The sequence below is a fragment of the Podarcis gaigeae genome, assembly GCF_964106915.1.
Source record: "Podarcis gaigeae genome assembly, chromosome: 18".
In the NCBI taxonomy this organism is placed as follows: Eukaryota; Metazoa; Chordata; class Lepidosauria; order Squamata; family Lacertidae; genus Podarcis; species Podarcis gaigeae.
Genome location: NC_139696.1, coordinates 7703598 through 7730339, shown reverse-complemented (window position 1 = coordinate 7730339; position 26742 = coordinate 7703598). Strand labels below are relative to the sequence as shown.

At 47.9% G+C, this 26742-nt stretch overlaps 2 protein-coding genes across 3 annotated transcripts in view; one reads left to right on the top strand and one right to left on the bottom strand.

Moving 5' to 3' along the window:
* The window catches only part of LOC310835758 (protein-lysine 6-oxidase-like), a 390424-nt gene that overhangs the window by 97781 nt on the left and 265901 nt on the right, over positions 1-26742 (bottom strand). The window lies entirely within an intron of this gene.
* Positions 1-26742, top strand: part of MAP2K2 (mitogen-activated protein kinase kinase 2) — a 41863-nt gene that overhangs the window by 9788 nt on the left and 5333 nt on the right. For both annotated transcript variants that reach the window (XR_014559732.1, XM_083720616.1), the window contains exons 2-10: positions 815-1025; positions 3072-3218; positions 6426-6503; positions 8661-8712; positions 9606-9730; positions 11786-11999; positions 17341-17405; positions 20560-20621; positions 23687-23732. Coding sequence is in view for 1 of the 2 variants with exons in the window: in XM_083720616.1 (XP_083576742.1) it covers positions 815-1025; positions 3072-3218; positions 6426-6503; positions 8661-8712; positions 9606-9730; positions 11786-11999; positions 17341-17405; positions 20560-20621; positions 23687-23732 (1000 nt within the window). In the remaining variant the exon portion in view is untranslated. The remainder of the gene's footprint in view (positions 1-814; positions 1026-3071; positions 3219-6425; positions 6504-8660; positions 8713-9605; positions 9731-11785; positions 12000-17340; positions 17406-20559; positions 20622-23686; positions 23733-26742) is intronic.

Below are 26742 nucleotides of genomic sequence, written 5' to 3'. Positions count from 1 at the left end.
ATGTGGGAAATGCTTGTCTAGAGAGTTGTCATGAGTGTGATGAAGGGTTCGCTTTGGCAGAGGGGCTGGGTACACTGAAGAGGGTTGCCTTGGAGCGAGAATCGTTTCTAGGGATCCAAATGTAGGCTTTGCATTCTGACTTCAGAGAATCAGATTTTGCGGGGGAGGCAGTTGGTGTGGGAAGTGAGATCTGATCAGGAAGCCCAGACAATGGAGTTGAGGGCTGCTTCTTAGGAAGAATAAGTTCGACCTGTGCAGAAGAGCTGCTGCTGCTGCTATGGGAATGTCAGAATGCACCCTTAATGCACAAAACACACAAGGAGGGTGTACTGGAGAGTAAGGCTCAACTGGCAGCAGTTGGGCAAGAAAATGGGGGGGGGGGGTAAAAGGCTGTCTCCAAAGCAGCTTTCCTTCACCACAATGGGTAACGTAGGATCGCCTTTACAGCTTCATGCCATTGTTAGAGAGTGGGTTGCAACTCAGCACGCTTAGCTGGAGAGAGATCACTGAGTTTCCTTACATGTTGTTCTTGCTAGATAAGCCCCTTCAGGAATACTACCAAATAAGTTGATAGTGCTTCAGTTTCCTAGGAGTCAGCACTGAATAGTTAGAAGCCAATCTCACATAGTGAAAATCCCTAGACTCTGTTTTGAGGGTCGTGACAACGTAAGAGTGATTTGCCATGGTAGTTTATGTGCCCAGGGAATTAATCTATGGCCAGCAAATAGTCTCACTTCTCAGGCTTTGGTGGAAGCAGCGGGACAGACTGGGAATCCTGGGAGACTCAACGGTTTCCTCCCATCTTTCCTTTAAGAGCACATCTTGTTGACCTCCAGAAGAAACTGGAAGAACTGGAACTGGATGAGCAGCAGAAGAAACGGTTGGAGGCTTTTCTCACCCAGAAGGCCAAAGTTGGAGAGCTGAAAGATGACGATTTCGAGAGGATTTCTGAGCTGGGAGCCGGTAATGGTGGAGTGGTCACCAAAGTACAACACAAACCCTCAGGGCTAATCATGGCACGGAAGGTGAGGAGGAGGAGGGTGATGTCTCATCCTATGTGACCAACTGTTTGGGGGCATCTGCAGAGGTGGCAAGAAACAGTTGAGCCATAACCAGTAAACCTATGATGAGAATTCTGTGGGGGCGAGCCAAATCTAGCCACCTCATTTAATGTACAGTGGTACTTTGGTTTAAGGAGGGACGCGGGTGGCACTGTGGGTTAAACCACAGAGCCTAGGACTTGCCGATCAGAAGGTCGGCGGTTCGAATCCCCGCAACGGGGTGAGCTCCCGTTGCTCGGTCCCTGCTCCTGCCAACCTAGCAGTTCGAAAGCACGCCAGTGCAAGTAGATAAATAGGTACCACTCGGGCTGGAAGGTAAACCGTGTTTCCTTGCGCTGCCCTAGTTCGCCAGATGCGGCTTAGTCCTGCTGGCCACATGACCCGGAAGCTGTACGCCGGCTCCCTCGGCCAGTAAAGCGAGAAGAGCCCCGCAAGCCCAGAGTTGTCCATGACTGGACGTAATGGTCAGGGGTCCCTTTACCTTTACCTTGGTTTAAGAACAGCTTAGTTTATAAGCAACTTGGATTAAGGACGCTGCAGACCCGGAAGTAGGTGTGTTGGTTTGTGAACTTTGCCTTGGAAGCAGAACATGTTGAGTGTGTTCCATTTGTAAACTGAGTAGCCTGCTGCTATGGGAAAGCACGCCTTGAATGCTTTAGTTTAAGAACGGACTTCCAGAACGGATTAAGTTCGTAAACCAAGGTACCACTGTATCAAAGCTTCTGGGCTAGCATGCATAAGATTTGAATTTGTATCTTTCTAGTGTCTTTAATCGGTTCATTTGTTCATTGTACAGCCCCCCATCAGTGGAGCACATATAAGCCTCCCCCCTGCCCCGTTCTGCCCCTGTTCTGCCTCCTTCCGGGTCCAAAAGGACCCCTGTGCCAGCATTTGTGTGTCAGTTGGATTCACCTGTAATGGTCGCTACCTGTATATATATTGCATCCCCCCCCAATGAGCTTGTCAGGGTAGCATACAATGGTTCGCCCTCCTTGAGTTTGTCTTCTCAGCAATCTCATGGAATATGTTTGGCTGAGATAAGAGTGAATGTCTCACTTCATAGTTGAGTGGGGACTTGAATGCAGACCTGGCCTGACACTTCAACTTGTTGTCCTGTTTTCTTTTACACACACACACACACCTGTCTCTAAATTCAGGTAGGTAGCCGTGTTGGTCTGATGGAGTCGAAATAAATAAAAAATTGTTCAGTAGCACCTTAGAGACCAACTAAGTTTGTTCTGGGTATAACATGCACGCAAAAGCTCATATCCAGAACAAACTTAGTTGGTCTCTAAGGTGCTACTGGACAATTTTTTTATTTACCTGCCACTGAAAATTGCCATTTTGCACATTTGGTGCAGTACAGCCAATACACTTTTTTTGCCATCAGTCCTCCTTCGCTTGGTTGGCTTTCCGCCCTTGGTGAACCATTCCTGAAACAACTTATAGTTTCCCCCTCTTCTTCCCACGGTTTGCAATTGGTGATGTTCAGCTGTCTAAAAAAAGGGGCTGGACTTTCTCTTTAAAGTGCCTTTAGGTGGCAATACGGAATACCGTATTTTTCGCTCCATAAGACGCACCTTTCCCCTCCTGAAAAGTAAGGGGAAATGTGTGTGCATCTTATGGAGTGAATGCAGGTGGGAGGCTCTGCTCGGTACTTGGGGAAAAGCCCCCAAGAGCTGCACACACGCTCCATGCACTCTTTAAGGGGAGCGCAGCTCTTGGGGGAGCCTTAGCCACATGCAGCCTCTCCTGGGCAGGGGGAGCCTTCATCCCGCTTCCCAGGAGAGGCTGCGCACGGCTATCCCATAAACCAGGACATTAAGTGGGATCACTGAGCTGCGATCCCGCTTGCTGTCCTGGCTTCTGGGATTCAGAATATTTGTTTTCTTGTTTTCCTCCTCCAAAAACTTGGTGCGTCTTATAGAGCGAAAAACACTGTAGTTCTTGGTGCATCCTTTTATCCCCTTCATTCCTTCATTCCCCACCCCCTCCTTTTTCTCCCCACAGCTGATTCACCTGGAGATCAAGCCTGCCATCCGAAACCAGATAATCCGCGAGCTCCAGGTGCTTCACGAGTGTAACTCTCCGTACATTGTGGGTTTCTATGGCGCCTTCTACAGCGATGGGGAGATAAGCATCTGTATGGAGCATATGGTAAGTGAGTGTTGTTTTTCTCTCCCACCTTCTTAAGCAAGACAGATACCCTGTTCAGCACCAGTCAGAGCATCAACCTCTGACTGTACCTAATCCTTCCATCTAGGACATGCAGAAGCAGCATAACGTTCTTGAACCGAATGTGTAGCAATTCTTGTGCTTTCCTCTGGGTTTCTGCATGTGCTGCTTGTTGCGTGCCTGGCACTCCATGTCTTTAAAAAAAATTCTGCTAATTACACAGTGGCGTAGTGTGGGGGGTGCAGGGGGGGCCAGCCGCACCGGGCGCAACATCTGGGGGGGGGCGCGCTCGCACTCGCAGCTCTCTGCCCCTACCTGGCTTACTCACTCTCTCTCACTGCAGTGCTGGCTGTGCGAATCCGATCCGAGCCGCCGGGTCGCCGCCCACTGTGGAGGGGGTGGGTGCCAGGCGTGCGGTGTGGAGAGAGAGCGAGGGACTATCCGGGGGAGTGACAGTGCAGCGGCCGCCCAGCGCTGAGCGCGGGAGAGAACCACACCAGACCAGACCAGGCAGCAGCAAGAAGAAGCTGGCAGAGGCGGCAGGTTAGGGGGTTAGGGGCGCAAATTACTTGCCTTGCCCCAGGTGCTGACAACCCACGCTACGCCACTAATTACATAACCCCGAAGATGTTCATAGTGCTTGGGGGGGGGGGGGGGAATTAAAATCCTAGCTGCCAGCACCAGGTTATTTTTCTAGAAGCAAGCCTTGCGCAGAATGAAGAGAATGTCTCTGATTCGCAGAGACCAGCAGTAACCTTTGGTGGCTAAATAGCGGCCAATGTGTTTTCCGGTCTTGACTCTTGCTTATACCTGTAACCAGGTTCTTTCGCCATTTGATCAAGCCATATCTCCCCCCTTCTCGTAATGGCGTAATTTACTGCTGCAGCGCAAACATCCTGAACTTCTCAATTTTTCCCTACCCCCGTTGTACTTTTCTGCTTGTTCTGGAACCGGTGGCCCATGTTCTGGTAGGCCTTGAGCCATCCTCTCAAGTCTTCATAGTGGCCTAGAATTAATTAGGTAAACGGACCCCTGACCATTAGGTCCAGTCATGACCGACTCTGGGGTTGCGGCGCTCATCTCGCTTTACTGGCCGAGGGTCATGTGGCCAGCATGACTAAGCCGCATCTGGCGATCTAGGGCAGCGCAAGGAAACGCGGTTTACCTTCCCGCCGGAGTGGTACCTATTTATCTACTCGCACTTTAACGTGCTTTCAAACTGCTAGGTTGGCAAGAGCTGGGACCGAGCAACCGGAGCTCACCCCGTCGCGGGGATTCGAACCGCCGACTTTCTGATCGGCAAGTCCTAGGCTCTGTGGTTTAACCCACAGCACCACCCGCGTCCCATAATTAATTAGACGTGGAAAATAGCGATAAGTTTTTCTTGTTTCTGAGCCTTTCAAAGTTATCCATATGCATGCACATGCCTAATGAAGATGATTTGGAAACGGCCATCAATGCCACCCTGGGCTCTTTTGGGAGGCAGGGTAGGGTGTAAATTGCAAGTATTACTATTATTAGTAGTAATAGTAATAATAAATAAGATGAGAATAAATTGGCTACCTGTAAGTTTCTGGGCTCAACCCAAGGAGTTGAATTTTACCTTAAAGGTCTTGGAAACCTTGTGGGAGTGTCTATTCTCATATGAACCTCCCTGACGCTTAAGGTCAGCTGGGGAGGCCCTGATTCAAGTTCCAGCTTGTTCAGAGACCAGATCAGTTTCTGCAAGAAGTGGCGTCTCCTCAAATTGCCGTTTCAGAGGTTTGGTATGCACTTCTGTGGGCTGTATTTGTAATCTATCGATACATTCTGCAGGCAAGAGCAAACTTTACCTTGTCATCTTGACCTGTCATCTTTACCTTGTCATCACATGACCTGGAAGCTGTACGCCGGCTCCCTCAGCCAATAAAGCAAGATGAGTGCCGCAACCCCAGAGTCGGTCACGACTGGACCTAATGGTCAGGGGTCCCTTTACCTTTACCTTTAATTGCAGAACTAACTCGGCTCAGCCTGAGAAGCAAGGTCAGCTTTCCCCTGTTGTTGAAAAGATGCCAACAAATGTGGCAAGTGGGGAGTCACCGTTGAAAATGCCCTTTCCCTTGTCACTGCGTGAAAAAAGGTGTCAGAAGGCCCCCCCCCCCTTCCTGAGGAAGCCAAAAATGATATTACTGATTCGAGGTATAAAAATGCTTAAGAAGAAAAGTTTCAATTGGCAGTAAAATTTGGTTGCGGCTGCGGAGTACGTATGCCTGTGTCTGGGAAAGAGATGGGTTAGCACTCTGCCTCCATACAGGAATGCCTGGATTGTGCGGGGTGTGAACTGTGGTTGTGGCTAATATCTTACTTTGTGTCAGCTGGTCTCTTTTTTTTTCCTCATTAAATTTTTATTTCATGGAAGTAAAGAATATGTACACACACACACATATAAACATACAAAAGTAAAAGTATTACACAGACAAATAAAGATAAAGAAAGAGATAAAAGTAAGAGAAATATATAAAAACTTAATTTTCACTTTGGTCACATTTCTTAATCTTCATTTTCAAAACTTCCTTTAGCTTTCCCGAAAATCATTCGAAGTAACACTTTAAATTACACATTTCTTAGTATATATTGTCATTGTACCTTTTTATATACGTTTCTTAGTGTATATTAACCTTGCATATTATTTAGTCTCCTATTCTCTTTAAACAATAACTCACAATCTTTCACAGTGCGTCTCTAAATCCCTTTAGCGTTATTTTCCCTTGACTAATAAGTTCCAAGTAATCTACATATTTTCCCCAATCCTCAGTGAACTTTTGGTCTCTTATGTATCTTACTTTGCCTGTAAGTCTGTCCAATTCCATATAATCCAACAGCTTAAATCTCCATTCCTCCACCGTTGGTGTCTCCTGCTTTTTCCACATCTGGGCCAGCATTACTCTTGCTGCTGTAACTGCATAATATACTAATCTACGATCTTCTTTTCTTATCTCATAACCCAATATACCTAGTAGGAAAAATTCTGCTTTCTTTGGAAACGTATATTTTAAAATCTTCGTCAGTTCTATATAGATTTTTTCCCAGAACTGTTTAACTTTTCCACACTCCCACCACATGTGATAGAAGGAACCCTCACTAACCCTACATTTCCAGCACTTGTTATCCACCTTATATGTCAGCTGGTCTCTTTTCCTCTGAGTTTAGGATGGAGGATCCCTAGATCAGGTTTTGAAAGAAGCCAAGAGAATTCCTGAGGATATCTTGGGGAAAGTCAGCATAGCGGTGAGTATGCTGCTGCCTTCCTCTTTAAAAAAAGAAAAGCTTGCTTAAAGAAAATAGGCTCAGCTTGGTTCAATAGAATGCTTGGAAATGGATTTGTTTCCCGGTAGACTGGCCACAGAAATCAACATTCTCTGGCGGAAATGACCGGCAGGATCTGAGATCAGGGAGAAGAGTCAGTGGAAGAAATTTAAAGACTATTTACAGAAACATTGCAAAATTAATGAATTTTAGAATAATGTTGAATTGGAACTAAGTGGTTTCTAGCTGTAGTGGGTTAAAAGAGTATGAAAAAATGGGTTTATACAAGTAAAAATTTAAGATTGTAATAATTTAAAAAGATGATTTGGGTAGCGTAAAGAGGGAAAGAAATTGTTGAATTAATAATTTGATTTGGAATACAAAAAAGGGAGGTATGAGGAGATCCAAGAAACAAGTAAATGAAAAATAATGTGATGGAAAGATTGATTGTTTTTAACAATTTTTATTTTGTATTCTTTCTTTTTTATTTTTTTTATTTTTTGTAATGTAAAAACCTTAATAAAAATGTTATTAAAAAAAGAAAAGAAATCAACATTCTCTTCTGAGGGCCATGTGCCAGTGGTGGGCAGAGCCAATAGCAAGGGAAGTATTTTTAGAGTTCAAGGGCACATTCCAGCAAGGCAAAAACACAAGGGTGCAAAACAGGGAGAGTTCTGAGGGCCGTGTCTGGCCCCTGGGTTTGAAGTTCCCTGCCTTAGGAGCACTCTCTCTCCCCACATTAGTAGGTAAAAAGGGGGAATACAGTCGTACCTTGGAAGTCAAACAGAATCTGTTCTGGTAGTCGGTTTGACTTCCAAAACGTTTGGAAACCAAAGTGCGGCTTCTGATTGGCTGCAGGAAGCTCCTGCAGCCAATCGGAAGCCACGTTGGACGTTCGGCTTCCAAAAATTGTTCGCAAACTGGAACAGTCACTTCCGGGTTTGCGGCGTTCGGGAGCCAAAATGTTCGAGAACTAAAGCCGTTCAAAAACCAAGGTACAACTGTATTAGCAGCTCAATTCCGAGGAAGTAGAGAAGGATAACAATTCTTTCCCCCCCCCTTGCTTACAGGGTGTCTAAAAAATAACCAGTTGCCTTCATACTTCTTCTCTAAATGAAAGGCGTTGTATGAATTATTTTAACAATAATTAATAACCACTTTTCAGGAACAAAGGTTCATCGAGTTTGTCGGCTGCTCTTCCTTACCTTAAACTGTTGAAACTGATCAGGCAATAAAAGTGAAACTCTTGTGATGGTTTTAAGGGCTCCCTCCTTTAACATGGAAGAGAACTTCCCCAAATGGAGGGGTGGAAATTGCCTTTATCAAATGTCAAGGTTAGGCCCATTTGATGGACATGACTAATTTGGTTCCATTAATTTCAATGGGTCTATTCTGAGTGTCAGTCTATCATGTGTATTAGGCGACCAAATGCAGGTTATAGTCAAAGGAGAACAAAAAATGGGCAATGATGGATGAAAAAGCAGGGCAACTTTTGAGGTAGCAAGACCCAAGTATAGATCTATAATGGGGGCTCAGAGAAACGCACCGTATTTTTCGCTCTATAAGACGCACCAGACCACAAGACGCACCTAGTTTTTGGAGGAGGAAAACCAGAAAAATAATATTTCTGAATCTCAGAAGCCAGAACAGCAAGAGGGATCTCTGCGCAGTGAAAGCAGCAATACCTCTTGCTGTTCTGGTTTCTGTGATAGCTGTGCAGCCTGCATTCACTCCATAAGACACTTACTTACTTTATAGGAGGGGGAAAATGAGTCTTATAGAGCAAAAAATACGGTAAGTTCCCATGAAAGGTTCTGGCCCAAACAGAATGAAATGAGAGGGGAGGAATGGGGAAGGAGCAAAAGCATCAAATACGTCTGCCCCCTCAAGCCTCACTCGAAATTTTGGAGTGGGGACCTGAACATAATTGGATCTGGTTATTTCTGGACCAGCCAGTATGGTGAGAGAGAACCAGTCAGGCCATGGAGGAGGAAATGGTCCGTTGCATTGGCCAACACTTAGCAGCCTTTGTCTTCCTTGATCCAGAAGAGCCTGATTTCCACCCTGCAAAGCCTTCAGCTTTCCAAATCCTCATGGTGCCCTGACCTTTCCCCCTTCTCCTCTCTTCTCCATCACCAGGTTCTGAGAGGATTGGCTTACTTACGAGAGAAGCACCAGATCATGCACAGAGGTGAGTGAGCAGCTGGAACACAGGGAAAGCTCTGCGAGGGTCTTTTGGGAAACCCAAGGGAAACCCAGATTCCACAAGCTCAGTGGACGTACGTAGACTTGGTTTCAACACCTACTGTGCTTTGAGGCATTGACTTTGCAAACCACTGTTTCTGGAGCTCCATTTTGGCTTGAGTCGGGCTTGGAGCAGCCAAGCAAGCACCGTCGTGCCAGAACATGCCAAGGATTCCTTGGTTACATCCCACTTGCTCTGTACGATTAACAGACAGGAGGGTAACTGAATTCCACATTCATTTGGACATCAGGAATAATGGGGCCTCAACTGAGTCCTGGGAGCGAGTTTGGGAAGGGTGGATGCTAAGCTGTTTTGCTCCAGCCATATTTGTGATTCAAACAACGCCAGTACTACCATGAGTGTTGGGTTGAGGTTACAGTTGCCAGGAGGCCATACTGATTGGCAGCATCTCGCAAAGGCCTCTCTCTCACTCCTGCCACTTTCCATGCTGAGTTGTTGGGCGTTTATCTTTGAAAAGGCCCTGGTTGCTTTGCAGGACTTCAGTGCTTCCAAAATTCAATCAGACACAGCCTTCCTAGATGTGCTACTGCCCTCCAGGTGTTATCAGACTCCAACTTCCATCAACCCCAGCTAACTTTCCCAGTGGACAGAGATGATGGTAGAGTAGTCTGACAACATATGGAGAACACCAGGTTGAAGAAAATTGTTGAGTAGCCATGATGGCTAGGAAACTGCATTCATTCATTTTCATTCAAAACAGAAAGCTGAATGCTCTAAGGGTATGTAGAACCTTCACAAAGAGCCCCCCATTGCTTGAATTGCACACACTCTGACATTTCCCCTCCTCTCAGTCTTTTCTCTCAAAAATCTATTTTCAGATGTGAAGCCTTCTAACATCTTGGTGAATTCCCGGGGAGAGATTAAGCTCTGTGATTTTGGAGTCAGCGGCCAGCTCATCGACTCCATGGCGAATTCCTTCGTGGGCACTCGCTCCTATATGTCTGTAGGTCCCTTGCTATGTTTGTTGTGCTACGTGTGTGTGTGTGTGTGTGTTTTGCATCAGAAGTGGGTGACTCCTTAGGTGATACGTTTGAGCAGCGCCCAGTTGGGGGCTTGGAGAACCGGCAGCCCCCACCGGGTGGCATTGGACTCCCATCAGCCCTAGTCCAGCCCAACCCAGTGGATAGGGATAATAGGCATCGCAGTCTGAAAACATCTGGATGGCCACTGCTGCCCCATTCCTGATGTGTTGTCTTACGACTGTTAATACCATGCTGCAGATACTGGGTACATTTTCATTCTTGGTGTGGCGATCACACACACACAGGGCCCCCGGACATTTGATGGTCTATTGACCCTGTGCCGCCACTGCAATTGCTTTTTCCACTGCCACCACCCCGTATCTCACGGGGGGACAAGGAGTCCAGTCAGTTGTTAACATAAACAAATAATCAAGTTTATTTTTAAAAGCAGGAACAAGCTTATGGTTTCAGTTAATTTTTCTCTTGTCAGTTTCTTATTCTTAGTTCCTAACAACTCCAAACTGATCTATCTGACTCTACCTAACAATTCCTCTCACTCTCTCTCAATACAACTCTACCAACCCACGCCTATTCCTCCCTCTTCCTTCTTCAACTCCCAAACCTCAACCAACTCAACTCAACTCAACTCTCAACTCCCCAATCCTCAACTCAACCGACTTTCAAAACTTCCCACTCTTTTATTCCCCTCTTGCATTCTCACTGGCCAATCACATCACACCTATTTTAACCCTTTCCATATGACCCATCCTAGGAGGCAAACGCCACACTCGGGTATCACTTTATTAAATTATATACTCAATCTATGAATTCCTTGGTATGGGCTAATAAAGTTTGATGACTGTAAAGTCCAACTAATGGGGGGGGGGTTTAAAATCAAAAAATGCCCCTCTCCAAAAAAAACCCAAACTCTAGTATTTATGTTTTTAAGCTTTTCTCCCCGATCCAAATGGGCTGTGGATTCCCTGGCTATGGGTTTTATTTTCATAAGGACTTTTTGAGAATTGAGAAAGTTCTGTGGAAGCCCCGTGGTGTTTATAGTTTGCTGTAGGTGGAGATGATCGAAGTTTGTCAGCTCAAGGGTGTCTAATAAATGGCGGGTAAGTTCATTCGGAATGAATACGATGGTACTGAAACAGTGGGGGTGAAGCAACAGCAAAGTGTGGATTGGATAGACAGTTGACCCACAGGGGTTTGGTTTCAAGGGTAATATATATGCACGAAAATCATGTAAACCCAAAATTGTGTTACCATAATTGGAGCCACCCCATAGCTAGCCAGCTTATCTTCTATAAAGCAGATGGTGATGGGGAGGAGAGAGAGAGAATCTTTGGCAGCCCCAGAGCTCCTTGGCATTACAAAACAGGTTTTAAGCTCCTGGCTTTGCTTCCTGTGCTAGGCATGCCATCTCTGTTACTGCTGGGGGTGCTCTCGCGAGATCGCACAGGATAATCCAACTTCCCACAAGATCCCGCAGGTGCACCCCCACCTTGCCCACATGTCGTTAGAATCACACAATTTAAAATACGCTTAGGATGCGGGCATATTGTATTGGTGGGGAGACGAGAGTCATATTTAAGAACACTTGCCACTGGTTACCTTGCAATAAGCAGAAACAGCGTGCTGCTGCGGAATACACATAGTACCTCCAATGTTAGTGATGGACGATGCAAAGTAAGAGATTCTTCACTGACCACTTGGGTGAAATTAAACGTGCTGATCCCAGATTGTAGTGCAGTTCCCATTCTTAATATTTGCTTCCGCAAAGGAAAAAGAAGAAAGGAGGTCTGTCTATGATGATGGGTTCCTTATTTGACTGGTGAGCTCTTCTACCTTTTTACAGGCATGGCAATTCTGAAGGCCCAGGGAATTCCAAAATTCTCTTTATTTCTCAAAGTCGCCCACTCCTTCATCTGGACCAGGCAACAAGCTTGCAAAGTACCATTTCAAGTCAGGCTTCAGGTTGGTTGTTGTTCAAACCCGAACTAACCTACCTCTCTTGTTTTGACCGCTTGCAGCCTGAGCGCTTACAAGGTACTCACTATTCGGTCCAGTCTGATATCTGGAGCATGGGCCTCTCTCTGGTGGAGCTGTCGATTGGAAGGTATCCCATCCCTCCGCCAGATGCCAAGGAACTGGAAGCGATATTCGGCCGCCCCGTGTTCGATGGGGCAGAAGGGGAATCCCACAGCATCTCACCACGGCCCAGGCCCCCAGGACGCCCTGTTAGCGGTAGGCATTGTATAAGGACAAGGGGTGGGAGGGAGAGGTGTTGTCGACGGTCATGAGCCAACAGTGTGACACGGCAGCTAAAAAAGCCAATGCAATTCTGGGCTGCATCCATAGGAGTATAGCATCTAGATCAAGGGAAGTAATAGTGCCACTGTATTCTGCTCTGGTCAGACCTCACCTGGAGTACTGTGTCCAGTTCTGGGCACCACAGTTCAAGAAGGACACGGACAAACTGGAACGTGTCCAGAGGAGGGCAACCAAAATGGTCAAAGGCCTGGAAACGATGCCTTATGAGGAACGGCTAAGGGAGCTGGGCATGTTGAGCCTGGAGAAGAGGAGGTTAAGGGGTGATATGATAGCCATGTTCAAATATATAAAAGGATGTCACATAGAGGAGGGAGAAAGGTTGTTTTCTGCTGCTCCAGAGAAGCGGACACGGAGCAATGGATCCAAACTACAAGAAAGAAGATTCCAGCTAAACATTAGGAAGAACTTCCTGATAGTAAGAGCTGTTTGACAGTGGAATTTGCTGCCAAGGAGTGTGGTGGAGTCTCCTTCTTTGGAGGTCTTTAAGCAGAGGCTTGACAACCATATGTCAGGAGTGCTCTGATGGTGTTTCCTGCTTGGCAGGGGGTTGGACTCGATGGCCCTTGTGGTCTCTTCCAACTCGATGATTCTATGATTCTAAGTTTTAGTCACTGAGACTTGTTTCCCAAAGGCAGTTCAAGGTGCAAGAGCCAAACTGGGTCTGATTGCTCTAGGTTAGCATTGCCAAGTTAAATTGGACCAGACGAAGGAGCCCTGACAGCGGCCTCCCGACAACCTCTGTGAATGCTCGCAAGAGGTCTTGAGGCAGTTCGGTGTATTGGTTAGAGCAGGTGTGGGGAGCACCTGCCCCTCCCCAGTGTTGCTATATTATTATTACCCGTATTTTTCGCTCTATAAGACGCACCTAGTTTTTGGAGGAGGAAAACAAGAAAAAAAATATTCTGAATCTCAGAAGCCAGAAGAGCAAGAGGGATCGCTGCGCTGTGAAAGCATCAATCCCTCTTGCTGTTCTGGCTTCTGGGATAGCTGCGCAGCCTGCACTCGCTCCATAAGACGCACACACATTTCCCCTTACTTTTTAGGAGGCAAAAAGTGAGTCTTGTAGAGCAAAAATTACGGTATTTACTGGATTTATATACCGCCCTATACCCAGGGGTCTCAAGGCGCTTTGCAGAATAAATCAAGATATTAAACCACAAAATACCTAATAAAAATAAAAACAACAACCCAATAGCACCCCCCTCCCCCCAAAAAACACATTTTAAAGGGACATAGGATGCAAATCGGATCAACCAAGGGCCTGGTTAAAAAGGCATCTTTTTGCCTAGTGCCTAAAGGCATATAATGAAGTCGCCAGGCAAACTTCCCTGGGGAGAGCATTCCACAGATGAGGAGCCACTGCAGAGAAGGCACCGTTCTTGTGTTGCCACCCTCTGAACCTCTCAAGGAGGAGGCACAGGAAGGAGGGCCTCAGGGTCCGGGTAGGTTCATATGGAAAGAGGCGGTCCTTGAGGTATTGCGGTCCTGAGCCATTTAAGGCTTTATAGGTCAAAACCAGCACTTTGAATTGGACCTGGAAACTAACTGGTAGCCAGTGCAGTCGGACCAGGATCGGTATAAGATGCTCAAACTGCCTTGCTCCGGTGAGCAACCTGGCCGCTGAATTCTGCACCAGCTGAAGTTTCTGAACCAGCTTCAGAGGCAGCCCTACGTAGAATCAGAGAGTTGGGAGAGACCACAAGGGCCATCGAGTCCAACTCCCTGCCAAGCAGGAAACACCATCAGAGCACTCCTGACATATGGTTGTCAAGCCTCTGCTTAAAGACCTCCAAAGAAGGAGACTCCACCACACTCCTTGGCAGCAAATTCCACTGTCCAACAGCTCTTACTGTCAGGAAGTTCTTCCTAATGTTTAGGTGGAATCTTCTTTCTTGTAGTTTGGATCCATTGCTCCGTGTCCGCTTCTCTGGAACAGCAGAAAACAACCTTTCTGCCTCCTCTATGTGACATCCTTTTATATATTTGAACATGGCTATCATATCACCCCTTAACCTCCTCTTCTCCAGGCTAAACATGCCCAGCTCCCTTAGCCGTTCCTCATAAGGCATCGTTTCCAGGCCTTTGACCATTTTGGTTGCCCTCCTACGTATAATGCATTGCAGTAATCTATATTGCTATTCCCACCCTGGTCATGCTTGCTAGGACTGATGGAAGTTGTAGCAACATCTGGAGAGCAATAAACCTCCAATCAGCCATAAAGGTCACTGGGTGACATTTGGCCCATCACTATCTTTTATCCTAACCTATGTAAAAGTGGAGGAAGAATGAGATCCTTGAAAGAAAGCCAAAATATAAATGTATTAATGGTAGAGGTAGCTTGCCCTAGTCGCCCCTAATATCTGGTAATAGGAACACCCTGTCCTCAAGCATAGGGGGTTGTATCCAGCTAACTCCTACTCAGAGTCGATCTCTTGAAATTAATGGACCTAAATTAGCCATGTCCATTAAAACTGAGTGAATCAGTTCTGAGTAGCCATGAATAGAAGCAATAGGTCTAATTTAAACATGTCTTGAGGGCTTTTTTTAATAGTCCGCTCCGCTCCCCAAACGGACGTTGCACACAAATATTATAGCAACCACAAATCATAGAAAAGGTATAATGTGTACAGCTTGCATCAGTAAATTCAGATTTAAAAGATCAAGAGTGATTTAATACTCAAAAGCCGACCACAGTTACCTGTGCCGGAGGGAATTTTGCGGGCCTTCGTGTACAGATCTTAACCACTGGCTAGAGTCACTTCGAAAATTTCCTTTCCTTAATGGTTGCGCAAACAAAGTTGCCAATTAGGCAGCTCTTTAAGTGTAAATGTACTTCGCTTGATTAGCCAGGAGAGAGCTTGGTTTGGGTATGCTTCCAATTGAGACAGACCCATGCAATAGAATGCATCTTCATAATCATTATGAATTGGCTTATTTATATGCCACATTCTTCTACAGACCTCTCTCGTGTTTCCTCTTGGCCTTTTCCCATACTACTATCAAGGTAGTATGTTAAGGCTTCTGAGCAGTGCATCGTTTGTAAGATTTCCTCCCAAAGGGTGTGTTTGTGAGAGAGAGAGACTAGGGTCGCTCCAGTTAAACAAAGAGCGAACGCAATTTGGGTTGCAGCCAAAGCCTTGTACAGTGGTACCTCGGGTTACAGACGCTTCAGAACACAGAACACAGACTCCGCTAACCCAGAAATAGTACCTCGGGTTAAGAACTTTCCTTCGGGATGAGAACAGAAATTGCACAGCGGCAGCAGCGGGAGGCCCCATTAGCTAATGTGGTGCTTCAGGTTAAGAACAGTTTCAGGTTAACAATGGACCTCCAGAACGAATTAAGTTCTTAACCCGAGGTACCGCTGTAGTTCCACTTCTGCAGTGCGACTCCACCTCCTTCTCCTCTTTCCCCTGCGCAGCCCCCAGGTCTGCTCTGGAGGGTCCCCCCGCCCTTCAGAAAATATATTGAGGGTGTCAAGTGGCACTCCCCCTCCCTTCAGGGGAGAGGAGGGGGAAGTTCAGTTGCAGAAGACCGCTGTTCCAGAACTGCAGCATTCAATGCAACCCTCATATTCCACACCGTCATGGGGTAGGAGAGGAGAGCTGGGGGGGGGGGGAAATCATATCTGACAACCAATATGCCTCTTTGGTTTCAGATGGCACATGGGTAGGTAAAGGGGGCCCTGACCATTAGGTCCAGTCGTGGCCGACTGGAGTTGCGGTGCTCATCTCGTTTTATTGGCCGAGGGAGCTGGCGTACAGCTTCCGGGTCATGTGGCCAGCAGGACTAAGCCGCTTCTGGCGAACCAGAGCAGCACACGGAAACACCGTTTACCTTCCCACCGGAGCGGTACCTATTTATCTACTTGCACTTTGACATGCTTTCGAACTGCTAGGTGGGCAGGAGCTGGGACCGAGCAACGGGAGCTCACCCCGTCGCGTGGATTCAAACCACTGACCTTCTGATTGGCAAGTCCTAGGCTCTGTGGTTTAACCCACAGCGCCACCCCCGTCCCCATGGGTAGGTAGATTAGTCTAAAACGGGCCAGTAAACTTTTTCACACGGGGCCGGTCCACTGTCCCTCAGGCCTTGTGGAGGGCCGGACTGTTTTTTAAAAAAACAAATTCCTATCACATTGCGAGGGGGGCAAACAGTCCTCCTCCCCACCTACCCTAGGCTCAGTGGTTTAGACCACAGCGCCACCCATGTCCCTCACCGGATGGTTAAATCCCGTCAAACTTGACTTTGAGCTAAACTGCTTTGGGAACTCCGGCTCAGGCTGAAGGATGGTGTAAAAATGATTTTATTATATTGTAAATGAGTCTCTCTTGGTGAGTTGCGGATTGTGCTAGCCTGGTCTACCTCACCCTTACGTATCCATGTAACGTTCTCCCAATTTTCTTATGCCACATTCCCCAGTACACATCGTCTCTCTTACTAAACTTCATCCAGCCAGGTAGCAAAAGCCTTGTGTGCATTGTGACGGGGAGCTGTTAAGTAGCACAGCTTTCCCAAGGGCACTGTCCCCAGGAGAAGGTTGTACGGTTTATGTCCATACATTGCACATACGCACCACCGTTGGGTGGTGTTCAGCCAAGTTTTACTCCAAACAGACCTGTTGAAATTGCCGTATTTTTCGCTCCATAAGACACACTTTTTTCCTCCTAAAAAGTAAGGGGACATGTCTGTGCGTCTTATGGAGCAAATGTGTGGTCGATCGCTGGCTCCCTTTCCGGCCCCGCCCCCTTTCCCAGGCCTCCGTTGTTGAATGTTCTGCAGACGGAGGCTGTTTGTTTCCCCAGCGACATGTGACTGGATGATTAGATTATCTGTCTGGAAATTGTAGAAACGGCTCACTTTCCTTTCCTAAAGAAGTTGCAGAACTGTGAGTTGAACCCCATAAAAACAGGATTCCCCCCCCCTTTGCAAAGTAAGCTCAACAACTTTGAGCTGATCCTCAAAAAAACGGGGCTTTTCCACTTTGCAAAAGAAGCTGCACAACTGTGAGCAGATCCCCCGAAAAACAGGGCTTTCCCCCTTTCCTCCTCTAAAAACTAGGTGCATCTTATAGTCAGATGCTTCTTATGGAGTGAAAAATACGGTAATGGGCATAAACTTAAGTCATGTTTGTTCTTTTTAGTGGGTCGGCTCTGAATAAAACCTAGCAGCTTAGTTGGGGCCAGGTGGTCACACAGCCAATGTCCAGTGCTTGCTCTGACTCCACTCTCTTGGTTCCTTTTTGTTCATGCAGGCCACGGGATGGACAGTCGACCTGCGATGGCTATCTTCGAATTGCTGGACTACATAGTTAATGAGGTTGGTGGCTTGAAGAGGCTCTGTTAGATTAGGAAGAACTTCCTGACAGTAAGAGCTGTTTGACAGTGGAATTTGCTGCCAGGGAGTGTGGTGAAGTCTCCTTCTTTGGAGGTCTTTAAGCAGAGGCTTGACAACCATATGTCAGGAGTGCTCTGATGGTGTTTCCTGCTTGGCAGGGGGTTGGACTCGATGGCCCTTGAGGTCTCTTCCAACTCTATGATTCTATGTTAGTTTTTGTGGGTTCTTTTGCCTTATAGTTTTAAAAGGGGTGGGGTGGGGTGACAGAAACAGTACACAAACACACAGAGCTTAATATTTCAAAGCTCTCTTAAGCCATGAACAGGCAATATATCAATTTTTTAAAAGGTGCAATGCAAAACGGATGGAACAGCAGTATCAGAACACATAAAAGCAAATAAAGCTGAAGTTCTGAGGACTCAAAAGCAGAGTCCAGCCTTATAGGTCTGGGGAAAGCCTGTGCAAAAAGGTAAGTCTCCACAAGACGCCTGAAGCAGCTGGCGGCTGCAACTTTGACGTGTGGCAGAGGGAAAGCCATTCCATAGAACGGGGCAGCGGCAGAAAATCCCCGTTTTTGGATCTCCGCCCTCACAGAATCCAGGGCCTGGTATGAAACCTGGCTTCTCGAGCAAGTAAACCCACATGCCTGTCTAGGGAGGCTGACAAAAATTGAGGTGTTTGGGATCCTGTACCTTTAGCAAGCTGCGTAAATCATATTGCTTGCTCCCAGCTGTGTGTGCTTGGGTGAGGGCCCTGTGGCCCCCATGGGGACATTGGATTCCAGCTTCTATCAGACCCAGCCACCAAGGCCAATGCCCCGGGGATCAAGGGAGCCGTAGGCATCAATGCCTGAAGGGCCAGAAATTCCCCATGTCTGCTTCTACGCCTTCCTAACCCTCCCTCCCCTTCCTTTTCCTTTAAAATTTACAAAGAAGCACCACAACCAGGATGTGAACGCTGCAGATTACCGTATTTTTCGCTCTATAAGACGCACCAGACTATAAGACGCACCTAGTTTTTGGAGGAGGAAACAAGAAAAAAAATATTCTGAATCCAAGAAGCCAGAACAGCAAGAGGGATCTGGCTTCTGGGATAGCCTCTTGCTGTTCTGGCTTCTGGGATAGCCGCACAGTCTGCATTCGCTCCATAAGACGCACACACACATTTCCCCATACTTTTTAGGAGGGGAAAAGTGCATCTTACAGAGCAAAAAATACGGTAAGCCAAACCCATTTTCAGCCCTGCCTACCTGCCCACTTTGGCCTGAGAAGGCTGGCCCATGGAGCCCGAAAGGTTCCTCATCTCTGCGGCATGGGGATAGAGAGCAGGGTCAGCCTACGGAACCCAGGTTCACGTTGTGCACCACAGGGAGAATCCACAATTCACAAGGGCATAAGTTGCTGAAATGCAGGATTCACCGTAGTTTCCGCCCCATAAGACGCACCTAGTTTTTAGAGGAGAAAAACAAGAAAAAAAATATTCTGAATGAAACAGTGCATGTATGATTTTTGTGGTTCATGCTGTGGCCGCAGACATGTGATCTGATGGTGAATTTGGGGTGACCCAATGCAAAAATCCCGAGGATCCATGTGGATCCGTGCTTTGTAACTGCATGGGCTTTTACCTCCCCCCTCCCAGGCAGCCTCCTCTAGTGTCTCTTATCTCTCTTCTGATCCCATAGAGCAGCCCAGGAGCGCGGGGCATCAGCGTGCAGCCTGGCCGCTGCTCACAGGCCTTGAGGGTAAAGGGGAGGCTGCTAGCAGAGCAGTGTGGCTCCACCCCCACCCCCAAAGCGCAGCCTAGGAGCGTGCTGCACTCCTGCAATTTGGCTCCAGGGACCACACATTCGCTCCATAAGATGCACAGACATTTCCCCTTACTTTTTAAGGGGGGAAAAGTGTGTCTTATGGAGCAAAAAATATGGTACTTGGGATCTCAAAGAGACATGTGGTGTTATGTAAGACTTTGTGGACTAGGGAAAGAGCAGATGGACTTCGGAGACAGTCTGCAGAACAGACAGTACTGGGCATCACAGCCCCTGCAGAGCTGAGCTCTACCTCCTACATTTTCTGGCTCGTCTTTGCAATCTGTGAAGACCAGGCGCTTTTTCCTTTTCGAAGCAGAAGTCAAGATTCTCAGGGTGTTCGTGTTCTCCGGTCAGGGATTGCTGCTTTCGCATCAGTCCTGGGCCACTCTTGGGTTTAATAATAATAATAGGTAAAAGTAAAGGACTCCCGACAGTTAGGTCCAGTCCAGACGACTCTGGGGTTGCGGTGCTCATCTTGCTTTATTGGCCGAGGGAGCCGGCGTTTGTCTGCAGACAGTTTTTCCGGGTCATGTGGCCAGCATGACTAAGCCGCTTCTGGCGAAACCAGAGCAGCGCATGGAAACGCTGTTTACCTTTCCGCCGGAGTGGTACCTATTTATCTACTGGAACTTTTTGGCGTGCTTTCGAACTGCTAGGTTGGCAGGAGCAGGGACAGAGCAACGGGAGCTCACCCCGTCGTGGGGATTTGTAATGGTCCTAGGGGTTGCTCGTGCATAAGTTGCCGCCACTCCTGGCTAGGTTACCTGGTTGAACCCTTTCTGTCTGGACAGCCTTTCACTTCGTGGCTGTCTCAGTCACTGGCAGAATCCGTCAGTGGGCGTTTCTTGAACTTCTTCCAGCAAAGAAGTTCTTTGACGCCGAGTCTCCTCCTACTCTCCCTGCACGGAAGTCTTCTGCGCAGGGAGGGTGTGGGTAGCGGAGTACCCGTGCTCTCCCCGCTGGTATCCGGCGAGGAGTCCTGGAGCCTCCTCTCCGATTTCCCCATCTGCCCCCCTTCTCCACTGGTGTTACGCTGATTTCCTTCCCCAGCAAATGGGCAAAATAAATGGGCAAAATAAATGAAGTGGTTCTCCAAGACTCTCTGCAATATTGAGGTGGGGGGGGGTAGGGGAGAGATTTGGCATGCCAGCCCATGCCTGATAATGATTTGACCCATGGTGCCTCTTTATTCTGCCCCTGCCCATCTTTTATTCCTGCCCCATCCATTGTCTCTCATCACCCCGGCTGCTCTTCTCAGCGGCGCCTACTTTTCCTGGCTTCCGACGTGTCTTAACATCTGTGTTTCTTTTCCTCCCCTCTTATCTCCAGCCACCCCCAAAGCTGCCAATCGGGGTTTTCACTCCAGAGTTCCAGGAGTTTGTAAATAAATGGTAAGCTTTTCCTTTCATCGGTATGGGGCGTTCAAACCCGGTGGGCTGAGAGGGGAAGTGTCTTCTCTTCCAAAGGCACACGGCCACAAATGCCGCAGTTCCCCAGGCTATTCGGGGAGCGACAACCAGCCTCTACTCAGGGTATTTTCTTCCCTTTACAGTTTTACGCAACAACTTGTTAACTTTTTACTGTGCAATTCTATCCATGTACAGTGGTGCCTCGCAAGACGAATGCCTCGCAAGACGAAAAACTCGCAAGACGAAAGGGTTTTTCATTTTTTGAGTCGCTTCGCAAGACTAATTTCCCTATGGGCTTGCTTCGCAAGACGAAAACGTCTTGCGAGTTTGTTTCCTTTTTCTTAAAACAGTTAATATCCAGGGAATCCGTGCTTTGCAAGATGAAAAATTCACAAGACGGAAAAACTGGCAGAACGAATTAATTTTGTCTTGTGAGGTACCACTGTAAATGTAGGAGTAAGCCCTGCTTAACTCAGATAAGCTTATTTCCAGGTACTTTTTTTTGGGGGGGGGGGTGTAGGATAGAGCCTTCATGACTGGGGTGCCCTCTAGACCAGAGGTCGGCAACCTAAGGGCGTCATTCCCCCCCCGCCACCAACATTTCTCTCCCTCTCCCTCGGCAGAACCTCCTCCCTCCTCCTGGTGCAGCAAATCGCCAGCCAATTGCCTGCTAAGGTTTGAAGCCCTGGCCAATGGGTGATTGGCAGCTGCACGTGGCCGAGAGGAGGGAGGGGTCTGGGCTGAGCTGGCTGAGTGCATTTTCAGCAGCCCCTCGTTGGAGCAAGCTGTTTGTCACCACCGCTTGTGCCGCCACAGCCACCCATGCCTCTGCTCTACCATGCACAGCTCCTGTGCCTGCCTTTGCGAGTGGCAGAGGCTGTCGGCAAGCTCAGCTCCTGTGCCAGCCTCTGCCTCTTGGCAGCACCCTAGATAGGCAGGGGGACGGGAGGGGCTGGGGGAGAGGGGGGAAAGAGAAGCCTCCTCTGCCGTGGGCGCATGTGGGCGCACACGCACACACTCCGACCCACCAGGAGGTTTGTGCTGCGTTGAACTGCCCCCTCCCTAAGCTTGCTGACCCCTGCTCTAGACTATGTTGCGCTCTCCTGCTCCCATCTGCTCAGGGCAATGGGCATCAGTAATTCAGTAATACTTGGTCGGAGAATAATAATAATAATAATAATAATAATAATAATAATAATAATAATAATAATTTATTATTTGTACCCCGCCCATCTGGCTGGGTTTCCCCAGCCACTCTGGGCGGCTTCCAACAAAGATGAAAGATACACTAAAATGTCACATATTAAAAACTTCCCTGAACAGGGCTGCCTTCAGATGTCTTCTGAATGTCAGGTAGATGTTTATCGCTTTGACATCTGATGGGAGGGCGTTCCACAGGGCAGGCGCCACCACCGAGAAGGTCCTCTGCCTGGTTCCCTGTAACTTGGCCTCTCGCAGTGAGGGAACCGCCATAAGGCCCTCGGAGCTGGACCTCAGTGTCCGGGCAGAACGATGGGGGAGGAGACGCTCCTTCAGATATACTGGACCGAGGCCGTTTAGGGCTTTAAAGGTCAGCACCAACACTTTGAATTGTGCTCGGAAACGTACTGGAGAAGACTGGTATTATTGGGTATATTCAGACCAGCAAGTCCTGCTTTGTTCCTCTGGCTTCACAGAGTGTTATTTATTTGTAAAGGTTTATGCAGCCGGTTCATTCCACGTAACAAGGCCAAAGTGCACACAATGAAATCTAAAACGTCATTAGGTTTGCCATCAAAAGTCGTAGCGGCTCAAAACATTTCAACAGTTCCATCTACGCAAAAGGAATCCATTGCAAGTTGGCCTGCCAAGCCTCTTGCATAGAAAAGGGTCCCACGGCAGGGGGCAGCAAAGTTTTTGTGGCTGGTTCACAGTCCCACAGACACCGCGGTGGGCTCAGCGCAAACGCTATTTCCTTCTGCCGCTCCTTCCGGTGTGGAGGAGGCGTGCGCAGCTTCCCATTGGCCGCAAGAGTTTCCTCCAGCCAATGGGAAGCCGGCCAGCATCACAGAAGGCGGTCCCCGCTCTGCTCCACACTGGTTTAGCATGGGAGCGGGGGTGTGCATGGGCCAGTTAAATGACCCCCACGGGCCGCTTGTGGCCCATGGGCCTTAGGTTGCCGACCCCTGCTCAATGCCCACATTCTGGCCGAAGCCAGTTGGGCCTCTGTAACACAGGAACAGGGGACAGCAACATGCAGTGCTCCCCGGATCAACCTGGGATGTAAGCAGCTCAAGCAGTCCTTGAGGTATCCCAGACCCAAGTTATTCAGGGCCTTGTGTATCAACACAAGAGTCTTGAACCCGGTCTGGTTGCACATGGGCAGCCAATGCTGGCATTCTGGCCCCTGTCAGTCTCAGCGTGGTTTTTGGCCAAGGCGTACTGTGCGTGTGCCCCGATTCCACACATAGCGCAGAAAAGCCACTGAATTTGGAGGTGCAGCATTGTCCCGAGAGGTTTGTAATTTTGCTGTTCCTCGGCTTCCGGGGGCAAAGCATCCCACAGCTGGGGTGGCATTTACAGAGAAGGCCTGATCCTGTGTCATTGCCGCATCATGCAGCTGCCAGTGGTGGGACTCAAGAAGGGAAACACACACAGGCGGGGCCCAACTGATGTAGGGAGACACTCTCCAACAACAGCTGGGATTCAGAGCGTGGCAGAGCATTTTAATAAGTGAAGACCCCTAAATTGTTTATAAAGCTATTTTTTACATGGTTGTGACCCACCCTGAGTAAAGGACAGGTAATAAATCTAATAATAACAATAGCCAAAGTGCTGTCGGCTGGCTGTCCCCATTTGCAGTCTAGCTGCTGAATTCTGCACCCGTGTATGCTTATATATATTTTGAGGGTGGGGGTGAGTTAGTTCAGCCACTGTACAAGGCTGTTGTCTCTGGACCCACCCAAAGTATGGCAGTGCTGATAACCTAAAGAGTGTGGCCTTGCAAAGGCAAACTTTGCCTTTTTAAAAAAGAAATCTGATTTTTTCCCCCTCCTTATCCCACACAGCTTAATTAAAAACCCTGCTGAACGGGCAGATTTGAAGAAGCTGATGGTAAGTCGATAAGGATTCCATATATGTGCGGTCAGGGCCGGCCCACCGCTGAGGCAAGGTGGTGTGACCGCCTCGGGTGGCAGGATCCGCAGGGGCAGCAAACCTGGCCTCCATGGAACGCTTCACCAGCAGCTGCAGCACCCTGCCTCAGGTGCCAAAATGTCTTGGGCCGGTCCTGCTATACACGTTGCGTCAAAATGAATTCAAAATCTCAGTCCTGCTCCCAGTAAATGCAAAGTTCTTCAATTGGAATCAGTTAAGCATTCTGCATGTGATTATTACCCCTTTTCATATACCGTTTTTTTTGCTCCATAAGACTCACTTTTTCCCTCCTAAAAAGTAAGGGGAAATGTGTGTGCGTCTTACGGAGCGAGTGCAGGCTGTGCAGCTATCCCAGAAGCCAGAGCAGCAAGAGGGATTGCTGCTTTCACTGCGCAGCGATCCCTCTTGCTGTTCTGGCTTCTGAGATTCTGAATATTTTTTTCCCTTGTTTTCCTCCTCCAAAAACTAGGTGCGTCTTGTGGTCTGGTACGTCTTATAGAGCGAAAAATACAGTGGTGGCTCGCAAGACGAAAAGAATCCGTTCCGCGATTCTCTTTGTCTAGCGGTTTTTTCGTCTTGCGAAGCAAGCCCATTGACAGCTTAGCGGATTAGTGCTATTAGCGGTTTAGCGGCTTCTAGCAATCAGCTGTTAAGCGGCTTAGTGGCTTAGGAAAAGGGGGGGAGCGGGGAAAAACCCGCGGGAACTCGCAAGATTTTTTTGTCTTGCGAATCCACCCCATAGGGAAATTTGTTTTGCGAAGCGCCTCCAAAACGGAAAACCCTTTCGTCTAGCGGGTTTTCCGTCTTGCGAGGCGTTCGTCTTGCGGGGAACCACTGTACAGTATTTCTGTTCAGGGCAGAATGGAAAATGGCTGGGCATGGATGGATGGAAGATTCATCTCCATTCCTCCAGCCTCCAGAACAGGTGTAGGGAATCTTTGGCCCACCAAATGCTGCTCCCATCAGCCCCAGGGGGCATGGCTGAGGATGATGGGAGTTGTAGTTCAGCAACATCTGCAAGTTCTAAGGTCCCCCCCCCCCAACGCTGCTCTCAAACGTCACCCAGGCACCACTCCACAAGCTCTGAAGCTTTATCTTCACATCCGTCTGGCCTAGAAACTCGACGCATGAAATGGAAACCCAGGTTGCTTCGCGCCTTGCAATATTTAGACGCACACCTCGAGATGCCGCAAGTTCGCCTTTGCATTGCCCTGGCATCCTCGGGAGCTGTTCCCAGGGGATGTTGAATTCCTTAATCCGTACCAGATTCCTCAGTTGTCTGTGAAAGGTGCTAGAGCAGGGGGACTGGGGAACCTTTGGCCCTCCCAACTTTTCCAGGAGGACAACTCCCATCACCCTCAAGCTGCTCTTTGGGGTGTGGCTGATGGGAAGTGGAGTCCAGCAGCAGCAGCCGGGGGGGGGGGGGGAATTGTCCCCTAGCCCTGCGCCAGGTCATTCTTGCTTCAGTGCTGTGACATTGTCCCACGGGGGACAGTGTGCTCAGGTGGTTCCGATCCCCTGTGCATTCGTTGGACCCCAGTTCTGAGCTGGGGGGCAGGTTTCATGCCAGCACATCAGCCTGACTTCCCCTTATTGTTTACTTTACCCCCTCCCCTCCAAAAAAACAGCAACACAAAAGCCTAATCAAGGGGAAGAGTCGGTGGAAGAAGATTGGAAATTTTTTTAAAGTATATCTTCAAAAATATTGTAAAATTAAGGACTGTTAGAAAGATGTTGGGAAAAGAAAATTAGGTAGTTTTGGTAGATATGATATAAAGGATTAAATAAAAATGAGTTGACGAAATTGACGAAAGAGAGGACGTTAAATTATAATATATTAAATTAAATTACTTAAATGAAAATAAGGTTGGAAGGATTTGCTGAAAAAACGATTGGAACTAGAATACAAAATTGGGAGGTACGAGGAGGTCAAGGAAACAAGTAAAGGAAGAAAATTTGTAAAGGTTTAATCTGTTCTTTTTCTATTTTAAGTGAATGTATTTTTATACCTTTTTCTTTTCTGTTATTGTTGTATTCTTTTTCTTTGTATTTTGTATTGCTTTTTTTCTTTTTTCTTTTTTGTAACTTTAAACTTTGAATAAATATTATTTTTTTAAAAAAACCAGCAACACAAAAGCCTGTAGTGCAAATACCCACGAGCTTTTTCCTACCTGTAGACTTGTGATTTGCCTACACCTGAACAACTACATCTGTTACAGAGCCCTTTTTATGTTTTGAGACTGGGGGTGGGGGTGGGGGTGGAGTGGGGGTTGGGTCCTTCCAGGTGTCCTTATTGCACCTTTAAAATGTCTTGTGGCTCCTGTTCCTCTTGGGTTGGTCATGTGCAATCCGGAATGATTGATTGATTGAATTTATATACCACCTTTTACCTGGGGGTCCCAGGGCAGTTCACAGAATAAAATCAAGATATAAAACCACAAAATACCTAATAACCTGGTAGCCCCCCCCCAAAAAAAAAATAACCCCTCATTTTGAAAGGGCATAGGATATAAATCAGATAAACTAAAGGCCTGGTAAAGGCCTGCTGGAATGTGTTGGGAGTCCCAACAGCATCTGAGAGCTGCAAGTTCTTCCTCTGTCTTACGGAGCCGGGTCCCTGGCTGCTTGGCTCCCTCTGCAGGCCATGCTAGGAGTGTTTCGATGGCTGCGTTTGTGCAGGCTTGTTGTGACTGCAAGCCTTGCGTTTCGCTTCTAACTGGCGTGAGTCTAGCCCAACTTTCTACACCAAGTGAGCGGCAAGAGTACCTTGACACCGCAGTCCGGAGTTTGCACAGCGCCTTGTCGTGCGGGGAGCGAGGCCAAAATTTGACCGCCAACCCCAGTGGCTTCCCAAAGTTGGCTAAGCAAGGTGCAGGGCTTCAGGAAAGAGGCAGGAGGACTGGGATTCTGTCGGAGCCCTCATTCCTAAAGCCCAGGACCTTGTTTACCCAAGGGGGCAGGTGTGTCA